Source organism: the organism of the source record quoted next, unplaced genomic scaffold (assembly GCF_019419815.1).
Source record: "Pyrus x bretschneideri cultivar Hongxiangsu unplaced genomic scaffold, Pyrus_bretschneideri_v1 Contig1, whole genome shotgun sequence".
Lineage (NCBI taxonomy): Eukaryota > Viridiplantae > Streptophyta > Magnoliopsida > Rosales > Rosaceae > Pyrus > Pyrus x bretschneideri.
The window spans coordinates 1,554,833-1,565,573 of NW_025999390.1; the positions used below are offsets into that span (position 1 = coordinate 1,554,833).

General features: G+C 40.5%; 2 protein-coding genes across 2 annotated transcripts; both read left to right on the forward strand.

Annotated features, from left to right (window-relative positions):
* Nucleotides 1-292: 292 nt before the first annotated feature.
* LOC103954573 (arabinosyltransferase RRA3) lies at nucleotides 293-2,491 on the forward strand. Its single transcript, XM_009366415.3, has 2 exons — nucleotides 293-733; nucleotides 1,105-2,491. Exons 1-2 carry the CDS (start codon nucleotides 545-547, stop codon nucleotides 2,221-2,223), a joined length of 1,308 nt encoding a protein of 435 aa, XP_009364690.2. The 5' UTR covers nucleotides 293-544; the 3' UTR covers nucleotides 2,224-2,491.
* A 440-nt stretch (nucleotides 2,492-2,931) lies between these two features.
* LOC103954565 (J domain-containing protein required for chloroplast accumulation response 1) lies at nucleotides 2,932-6,934 on the forward strand. Its single transcript, XM_009366406.3, has 9 exons — nucleotides 2,932-3,716; nucleotides 3,886-4,709; nucleotides 4,793-5,208; nucleotides 5,311-5,416; nucleotides 5,764-5,831; nucleotides 6,061-6,132; nucleotides 6,210-6,287; nucleotides 6,462-6,638; nucleotides 6,724-6,934. The coding sequence occupies exons 1-9, from the start codon at nucleotides 3,244-3,246 to the stop codon at nucleotides 6,760-6,762; spliced, it is 2,253 nt and encodes a 750-aa protein (XP_009364681.2). The 5' UTR covers nucleotides 2,932-3,243; the 3' UTR covers nucleotides 6,763-6,934.
* The last annotated feature ends 3,807 nt before the right edge of the window (nucleotides 6,935-10,741 follow it).

A 10,741-nucleotide genomic window follows, 5' to 3' on the forward strand; every position in this document is an offset into this window, starting at 1 on the left:
GTGAGGCCTACTGGGCTTCGTGTTTAGGCCCACAAGACCAAGAGAAACTTATATGAAAAGAATTCATCGTCGTTATATGTTTCAGTTCAGTAATAAATTGTCATGTGAAGAAAAATATTCATAATAAGTATTATTTACCTTACATGTGAAGTGAAACCTTCTCCAATGGACTTGAGGTGTTAGGCTGTTAGCCCCACTAGGCCTGGTTAAACTCAAACTACATTAACTGCCAACCCCAAAAAAAAGTCAAACTTCACCAAAAAAACAGCGAATCATGGCCGATGTGCCAAACCAAGACAGCCAATGATGATTCTCTAGTTCACTGCACGCAAAGCACCGAATCCTTGCCCGCTGGATCGCCTCTCTCTCCTCAGTCTCTCAGACTGAGCAACCTCGCTGCTCCGCTGTCATTTTTGAAAGGGAAAGTGGCAACTCCACCACAACCTCCGCAACCGCCAGCGGATTAATAATCCACGATCGGTTTATTTCCGTTCTTTCTCGTCAACCGCTGCGCACGACTCGGGAGAAAGGGAAGAAGGCGGGAATGATGGTGGGTCGTAGAGAGGGGTCGTTGATGAGGGACAAGACACAGTCGTTTCGTGGATCTCGAATCGTGACCGCCATTGTCTTGGGAATCCTACTGGGTTGCGTCTTCGCCTTCTTGTTTCCTCACGGATTCCTTAGCTCCTATCCGCCTATCCAAAACCGCCGATTTGGGAAATCGGATCTTCAGGTTCGAATCTCGCTTCCTTAATTTACTCTCTCATTGCCTGTTCGCCTTGGCATTACCGCTAATTGCATATCTTAATCGCTTCATTTAATGATTTGATTTGCTAGTTTGCATTTGCTAAGTTGTTTAAGCTGATAATTAAACCTACATCTAAAGCTTACATTTTTCTGAGAAATTGGATTCAGATCAATTTTAGTCCATAAGCAGTTGGGAAGTGTTCTTTGGGATTGCAGAAAGCACTTCCGCACTAGAAGTGCTTTTATTTCAAAAGCAACAATGTTTAGTTTGCATTAAGCTCACAGATTGTAAATATCAAAAAAATTTTAAATAGGAGAACGATGTCATATGGCTGGCTATGCTACTTTTGCTTGCAGATTAGCTCATCACAATGTGAATCAACAGAACGGGCTACTGCGTTGAGGTCAGATATTGCATCATTGTCGGACAAGAATGATGAGCTGAAGAAGGAGGTGCAGGAACTAACTGAAAAGCTACGGCTGTCTGAACAAGGAAAGGATCATGCACACGAGCAGTTTTCTGTGTTAGGTAAACCACATAAGGCTGGCCCTTTTGGTACCGTTAAGGGCTTGAGAACTAACCCGGCAGTTGTTCCTGATGAATCTGTGAATCCGAGGTTGGCAAAGATCTTGGAGGAAGTAGCAGTACAAAAAGAGCTTATAGTTGCACTTGCGAATTCAAATGTGAAAAGCATGTTGGAGGTATGGTTTACTAGCATCAAGAAAGTTGGTATAACCAATTATCTAGTTGTAGGGTTGGATGACGAAATTGAAGAATTTTGCAAAGCTAATGATGTTCCTGTATACAAAAGAGATCCGGATGAGCGTTTTGATTCAATTGGGAAGACGGGAGGTAACCATGCGGTATCTGGGTTGAAATTTCGTATCTTGAGGGAGTTTCTGCAACTAGGTTACAGTGTTCTTCTCTCGGATGTTGATATAGTATATTTGCAGAACCCGTTCAATCATCTCTATCGGGATTCTGATGTAGAGTCCATGACTGATGGTCACAATAACCATACAGCTTATGGATTTAATGATGTGTTTGACGAACCCTCTATGGGGTGGGCTCGATATGCTCACACAATGAGGATATGGGTTTATAACTCTGGTTTCTTTTACATAAGACCTACGCTTCCTGCAATTGAGCTTTTGGATCGTGTGGCTGAACGACTCTCTAGGCCAGAAAAAGCATGGGACCAAGCAGTATTCAACGAGGAACTATTTTTCCCTTCACATCCAGGATATAGTGGACTTTATGCTTCCAAGAGAACAATGGATTTCTATCTCTTTATGAATAGCAAGGTCCTCTTCAAGACGGTCAGGAAAGACGCTAATTTGAAAAAGTTGAAACCAGTAATCCTTCACGTAAATTACCACCCGGATAAACTTCCAAGGATGCAGGCAATTATGGATTTCTATGTTAACGGCAAGCAAGATGCGCTGGAACCTTTCCCTGACGGTTCTCAATGGTAGTATGGTTCAACAGACGAGCCAAAAACTACGTACACATGCTCTGTTTTTCAATTGATACAGCCATACAGGTTAGGATAAATCGACTGCACCTGATGAGGCCAATTCGAAGCATTTCCTTTCTTTCTTTCTTTTTTCTTTTTTTCCTGAGTTCCTTTCAAGTTTTGGTTTTGTATGGATAGTAATTTTGAGTTTCACAGATTATCCCCTGGGATGACCCTTGTTCTGTATCATATTATACCAAGAAATCTAACTTAAGGGTTTGTCATCATCGACTGCTTTGCGGCATACTAACCGTTGCTAGTATTTTAATTCTGCATATTTGCTTGATTGGGTTTTGAATTCGACGTTGTGTTTGATGTACAACCTTGTTGAAACGGGGCAGCCGCCCGAGCTAAATGCATTGGGTAAATCTGTAATATTCATGATCCGGGAGAAACCGTACCATTGCCTCGTGGTGTTACTGTTGTCCATTTTTACATGTAGATTAGTAATACCATGTGGCAGTGTGACGGTCATAGATGGCCGGAAATCGCCCAAAGTGCTAACTGTGCATTTGAAGGATATAATCAAATATATTAGGGCCACAAAATTCTGAAATCTGTGTATAACTTTCCCACCATGAAATCCATGAAATGCAACAGCAATTAACAGATTTTGGGTGCCTACCAAGTACCATAACAATATCGTAAATCCCAACTGCCCAATAAGGCAATATCTTCCCCTCACTCTTTTGGACTCTTCCACTTATCCACAAACATTCCCATCCAAATTCCGCGTTACTTGCTACTGTTTTGTGTGGCCTCAAAATCCCACGGAAACATTCCCAACCTGATGCCCCCAGTCCCCTGAATTCTCCCTTTCAATTCCGATTTCGCCGAATCGAGAATCTTCCTCTGCAACTGTTTCGTTGAACCAGAAAGATTTCATGAGCAGTTGCCCGCCAAATTTTCATTCAAATTGTCTTCTCATTGCGAGTTTTGTTTCGATGAATTGTTAGCGGGGGCTTGGTTAGTGATCGAAATGGAGCGATTTTCGCAGCGGGAGAGCCTTCTTCTGGGCTACAGTCCTCAGAGTGCGTTCGTCAACTCCGGTTCTTCTTCCCACACTCCCACCAAAAACTCGGAAGTTGATTTTCATGACGTTTTTGGTGGCCCGCCGAGGCGGCCGTCCACTAACGAAATGAGGTACAGCTTCAGCGAAACTACCGAGAGCAGCGGGTTGAAAAGGGATGCTTATGACGACGGCGATGATGATTGGTCCGGTTTGATTGAGAAGCCGGTGTTTGGGGAAGGGTCTGTGAATAGAAGACGGACGCAGAGCGATGACTTCTTTGATGACATCTTTAAAGGCAATCATTCTGTCAGTTCAAGTCCCAGGAGGCTTCAGAGGGACCCTTTTGCTTCGGCGCCAGGTTCCCAGGTTCTAAGCCCCGCCCACCCCCTGCTGCACAAACCCGAGCCCTCTGCGGCTTCTTCACTGCCTGCACAATTCAGGTACCATAGAATATTGAGGAAGAAGAAATGCATTATGTTTGAAAAGCTGCTAATAACGTGGTTTATCTTTTGTTTTAGATGTTTTCTTCTTTAAAACTGAATTAATTTTGTTCATTGCATGTTGAATCAATCATGCGTTAATTACCTTAATTGCTTCAAAATCTCTCAGCCTCCCTGACGGATTTAGCAAAGGGGTGGTGGACCTGCCTGCGTTTGGTTCTGCTGCTCGTACGAGCTCTCTTTCGAGATTTTCGAACCAAGCAATTGATGAGGAGTTGAGAAATGATATTCGATCCAGTACTCGCCAGAGCTCCTCATCCCGAGATTTTTCTCTTGTTGGTGAGGGGTCCTCAAGCTTGGCTACATCTGATAAAGCAGACACAGGAGTGAATTCGGAACAGGATTCAAAGAGTTCGGAAAATCCAACTTCTAGCAGTCCGTTTCAGTTTCATTTCTCAATTTACAGGTGGGCAAGCAAAGGAGTGCCAATCGTGATACCTCTTAGGGGACGGAATGGTTCAAGAGTGCAGGAAAGAACCAAAAATGAAGAAGATTCGAGCACTAAGGAAAGCGCTGCTACTGAGAGTACGCGGAGGGAATCGCCTAAATCCACTCTGCCTATTACTGATTTTCCCTCCAATGAGGATCCACTCGCCGATGCTAGGTCCCCTACCATGGAACGAAACATTCAAGAAAATGACTTGCTTCTTGATGAAATCACTCCTGATAAAGTCGATCCACAACAATCTGTTGAGAAAGCAATTCTTCCCGTAACTAAATCAGGAACCGTCAGCAGCCTTCATGACATTACTGGAGATGTTTCCGGTAATACCATCTCATTCCATAAAAGTGAAGATATAGAGCCTCATCCTTTACTGAAAACAGCTTCTTCTGAAGACCGACAGAAAGAAATTCCTGCGCTTATGGAACGAGTTCACGAGCCTGTTCTAAATCCTGTTCCTTCTTTGTTTTTTGATGAAGATCTTCAACAAGGTATGTTAAATTATTAACTATCATGGCGAGACAACTGTTATCACGTACTACCGCTGACACCACGCCTAAATTTTCATATGCAGGCAATGATGAGGTAACTAAAACGAGTAGTAAAAAGGAAATCATGGTTAAAGGCACCAAAAAATCATCTGCAGATGTTGACACTGAAAAAACTGCAAAACATCAGGACAGAAAAAGAAGTTCCTCGACTAAAATTGAAGTTATTAAAGCAAGTTTCCAAGGTTCACCGAAGAACTCAAGAGATAATCTCGGGAGAAGCAAAGTTAAGGGTAAGGTGAAGGACTTTGTTAAAATGTTCAACCAAGAAGTTTTGTGTAAACCCACATATGATGGTAGGAATCTTGGAAGTCACAGCTCTAGAACAATGGAGAAAGGCGCTCCCAAAGCAGAGAATGAAGCGAGTATTACCGCAACAAGGATGAACAACTACTTACAAAGGTCTGATGTGAAAAACACATTTTCTGATGCTTCCGTCAAGGTAATCAATTTAGACTGGTTTGAGTTCACATAGCCAAAAACGAATAATATGTTTTCTTCAACATTTTTCTGAATATAATGTTCTATTTTCTACTCTTTCCAGATGAAGGAAGATCTCAAACAGTTAGAGAAAGAATATAGTGAATCAAGGACCGCTAGCTTTATGCTTAATAATGCTCCCGTGCAGGACATCCCTGCATCAAGTACCGGTTAGTTCTCTTAATCTTGTTTAAGGAATGTACCTTAACTAAAGCTTCAAGTAGATAAAGAACTGGTGTACAAAAGTACTCGAAATTGATGATATCTGGTGATATTTGATACACGGAGTAGTTCAGTGATATTTGATGTGAATCGAATACCATATCATACACTCTGGTTCTCATGAATTCCAACATAATGTACTTCTCCAATCTCTCACGTGAACCTGAGCTTACTAATATCAAACATCAGTTCTGCGTATTTTAGTTAACTGCGTGCTTAACATTTTTCACCCTTGTGTGTATTTAGCGATGGTCTAATGAAAGACGTACAACTTATACCTTATGAGTTTTGACAGGATCAGTTCCCGACGGATCCAAGCCTATAATTGAAGATGCAGATGAGTCCTTTCCGGAAACTTTCCAGGTGTGTAATTCTTCCATATAAGAACTTGTTTTCATCTTTTCCTGTATTCTTATAAATTCCGCTCGTTTTCTATGAATAAAGTTTTCTTTCGTCCATTCTCTACTCAATCATTTGGTGCAGTATTTTTTACTGAAGTAAACGAATTCAGGGTTCCCATGCCGATTATGTTTCTACATACTATGCCTAAAAATATAAGTAACTAAAGTTTAGACGCGAACAATGTTGACAGATGAAAGAAGTAACTCAAGATGAGAAAAAAGAACTGCCGCCACAACCTGGCAACAATCGTGAAGAATTCCAGGTAAATACATAACAAACAAACACAGCATGTTGTTACAGTTTCCGGAGAGCAGTAATGTACTATCCCATAAACTGCAGGCGATTGATACTACGATACGACAGTGGTCAAGAGGGAAGGAAGGAAACATTCGCTCGCTGCTGACTACTATGCAAACTGTAAGCACTGATTCGTTTTGTTTATCCTTTCAATATGCTCCATCTTCAAAAATGGCCGCGGATATTGCATAGTAGTATGCTTCAAGGCATATACTTCACCGTTTCATTGTCACTGGGACTGATGCCTAACTACTCGTTTAGCAACTGATTCGGGTTTAAACTGATACACGACAGGTTCTTTGGCCCGAGAGCGGTTGGAAGACGGTACCTCTTGTAGATATAATCGAAGGAAATTCCGTTAAAAGAGCGTACCAAAGGGCGCTGCTATGTTTGCACCCAGATAAGCTGCAGCAGAAAGGTGCTACTTCACATCACAAATATCTTGCAGCAAAGGTTTTTGACATCTTGCAGGTCAGGTAACTAATGTTCTTGTGGTGAAATTTTGTACTCAATTGGTAACTTTTATTTATTTTTTACTTGGTTTGGGCAAATGCAGGAAGCCTGGGATCATTTCAATTCACTTGGATCCCTATGACAAATTTTACGTTGTAGCCACGTGTCAGATTATGATTGGTCGAGTTCTTGTTCATTCAACTGCACGTAATTAAATCGAATATATACACTCATGTATATCATTTTGATTGCAGAGAATGCTACATACAATTGATTTGTAAATACAAAAACAAAAAATAATGTTTCTTCCGAAATCTGAGAAAGGGAAAAAAAGTTCATAATATGAAAAAGCTGATCAGCCGTAGCTAAATTGACTAGATCAAAGTACTCATTTTGTACTCAAGTTCCAGTCTCTTCGTAGGTTAATATAGATTAAAATAGGATAGTGTTATTCACTCTTTTTAATTTTTGGCCGTGATCGTCTTCAATTCATTCAATCCAACGGTTAAAAATTAAAAAAAGTATGTGAATAGTACTACTCTTGATTGTCTTCAATTCATTCAATTCATTTAATCTAACATTCGAATAAGCAAACAAAACAAAACTCGGAGTGAAGAAATTGCCTAATTGGGCCAGGCCTTTAATTTTGTTTAATTCAAAGTCCAGTGTTGTAGCCCGTTAACGAGTTAAAGGATGAATTTCCCATTTTGCCACTGCAATTGGATTGAAAAGTGAAAACGACTGTAGACTGGTACTGCCCAACTTGGATAAGAACGTGGCACGGTGACCGGTGGGGTCCAAACTTTTGACGGTGTGCACGTGTCCATGTTATGTTTCGTACCACTCGACAGCTATATACTCATGGAATACGCTTGTCGTTTCTAGCGTTTCGATTTTGCAATAGATTGTCGTCTATTGAGATGAAACGACACCGCAACATGGTAAACGGAACAGATTAAGGCCGCCAACTGTCATGGGACCTACACGCTCATGAACAAGTTTTCAGAAATTAAACAAGTTAATCCTAAATTTTTTGTTCAATGGGTTTTTCTTTTTTAGGAATTTGATTAATGGAGTGTTTTGAATCTTTTGATCAAAGAAAGGTATTGGAGATAAACCTATTATGATATTGAGAAAGGAAACTAACACTTTAATTCTGAATTAGACTAATCGTCACAGGGTGGTCAGTGGTTGGAGAAGAATTCCAGACCGTATTCCACACGATACGTTATGAGTTTGATTCCTAACATTGGTTAATCGCACAATAATAGTTAGGAAGAGGCTAAAATTGCCTTTGTGATGGTGGACTACTAAGACGATGCCACCAACTGATGCCCTTAAAAAAAAAAAATATATATATATATATATATGTTGGAGTGAGATTTCCTACAAGAAGAAATACCTCCATAGATATGTTGACCACAATCCTCACGTTCGCCGAATCCTTCCTTGAGGTGTCCCAAAATAATCTTCCTCTTCCGTGGTTTGCCCGGGCGAGGTACTTGTAAAAGATACTCCGACGCTCAAGTCAGTCGATTGATTTCTCTTATTTGGATTCTCTCGGGTTATCCTTCAGTCTTTGCGATCGATAATGTGCTTCGCGTCCCTCATAGGGTTGGGGTCCACCATGTATGACATTGATATCCAACAACCTCTCATTCGCTCTGATGTTTCCTGTTATTGCTTTAAGTCCTTCATCATTCTTGCGTTCGTCTCTTGATTCTACACGGTATTGTGACAACATCCCCTTCTTCATCATAGCTTCCACTTAGTTCCTTAGGCTTCGACAATCATTGGTGGCATAACCAAAGTCGTTGTGATAAGCACACATCTTGTTCCTGTCTCGCTTCTCTAAGTGGCGTTCGAATTAGTGCTAGTGCACGAAAGTTCCTTTTCCCTTGTTCTCATGGAAAATCTTGCCTAGGCTCACTATCAGCTTGGTGTTTGGGCGATCAAGTTTAGATCTTTCATTAAACCCATCGTTCGGATCACGCGTGAATCTTCTTACTTGCCTCGGTTGAGCTGTGGGTTTTAAGGTAGGTGCATCAGTGCTCGCTGAAGATGCAGCAATGGTTGCTGTGGCCCACTTTGATTGGATAAGTTCCTCTTCCTCTAATATGATGATTCCATCAGCTCGGGTCATCACCTCTCTCATGTCCAGTGGTGGTATTTCGATTAATGACCTACGCATCTTCGTTCCAGGTAACACCCCTTCTCTAAATGCCAAAGACGCAGTGTGGGAATCACATTCTTCTAGGGTGGTTTCTTTAGTGAACCTAGTCATATAGCTTTTGAGGCTCTCGCCAACGTTTTGTTTGGTGCTGAACAAGATCATAACATCTTTTCTTGGCCTCCGATTACAGACATATTGAGATATGAATGATTCGCAAATCTCTATGAAACTTCCGATAGACCTTGGTTTCAGTTGCCTGAACCAAGTTAATGATGATCCCGAAAGACTTGAAGGGAACAACTTGCACAAGAGAGCTTTATCGTCTCCTTCAATTGTCATCTGTTGTTGAAAGTGGTAAATGTGTTCGACGGGATCAGTCGCGCCTTCAAATAGCCTAAACTTTGGTTGGGTGAACTTGGCAAGGTTTTTAGCTTTCAGGATGTCCTCTGTGAACGGCGATTTGAGAATCCCTCTAGCAGCTTCTAAGGCAAGCTCTGCTGGGGTCTGTGGCTTGTATCCCTTCAAAATCTTCTCAATTTGTTCTCGCAAATCTACATCCTTTATCTTTTTCGATCCTTTTCCCCTGTGATCCCTTCGCCCTGATTTTTGTCACTTCAACACGATTACTGGATGGCGCGCTACTAGAGTTACCCTCCTTATCTTCCTCTTCTGCACGCTGTCTCTTGGCGTTGGTTACATCTTCTACTGCGTTTCTCGCTTCAGCCTTCTTCAATGCCTCATCTGCTGTCTTTTTCGTTTCACGCAATTCCCTTGTTAGCCTTCTAAATTGTTCCATGGCGAGACTGGGTTCACTTCCTTGGGATTGAGACCTCGCATGTATCGATCGAGTCCCTGCGTCTTCAGAGGGATTCAAAACTTCTTGTGCGGATCTAGTCATGTTTGTAGCTCAATTTTTTTCGTTCCCACAGACGGCGCCAACTGTTGGAGCGAGATTTCCTATGAGAAGAAATACCTCCACAGATATGTTGACTGCAATCATCATGTTCGCCGAATACTTCCTTGAGGTGTCCCAAAATAATCTTCCTCTTCTGTGGCTCGCCCAAGGAAGGATTCGACGAACGTGAGGACTGCGGTCAACATATCTGTGGAGGTATTTCTTCTTGTAAGAAATCTCACTCCAACAATATATATATATATATATATATATTCTGAATTAGACTAACGTGTTATTTGACCGTCATTTAACTGAGATCAATGTCAATAAAAATATATATAAAAAAAATTGACAGCACTGATATAACTCATGAGTGATTTTATTGTGACCATTATACCACCACATGATATAACATACTCGTTAAAATTCAAAACATATCAAAATCCGTTTGAAATATATTGTAACCCATAAATTAGTAATGCAATGCAAAATATAATTATCAAACTAATAAATGTCTTCGGAGCTATAAAGGATGATGTGAGATTTCTCTATACAAATAAAAACAATATCGTTATTCAAAAAAAAAAAAAAAATCTTCATAGTTGAGATTATGTTGATATAAATTTAATTCTAAATTGGTGGTTCGTTCTTATTTGTAACAGATTTATATTATTATAAATGAGAAAAGATTGTTCAAACTTGAAAATATCCATGATGGACATTTATATTTCACTTCAATTATGGTTTATTTAATTTTTTTTGGTCAGTTTATTGGTTTAATTATATAGATATTTGAGTGCTGATATTTAATGAGTAGTGATGTTGAACGGTGATGGAACCCCAGGATGTCCGTGGTAGCCTTCAAATCAGTGCATATAAAAACAAGCTGGCAACTACTGTTGCACTTCAATTATATTAGACACCCACACAAGTCTTCAACGACCCGGGCACGCTTTAAAAGAAGTGAATTGTTATCGAGCGTCATTATTAGAAATAACAAAAGTAAGTTTATATATTTTAAAATTTCATATTTGAAGCGAGTTTTTAAGAAAT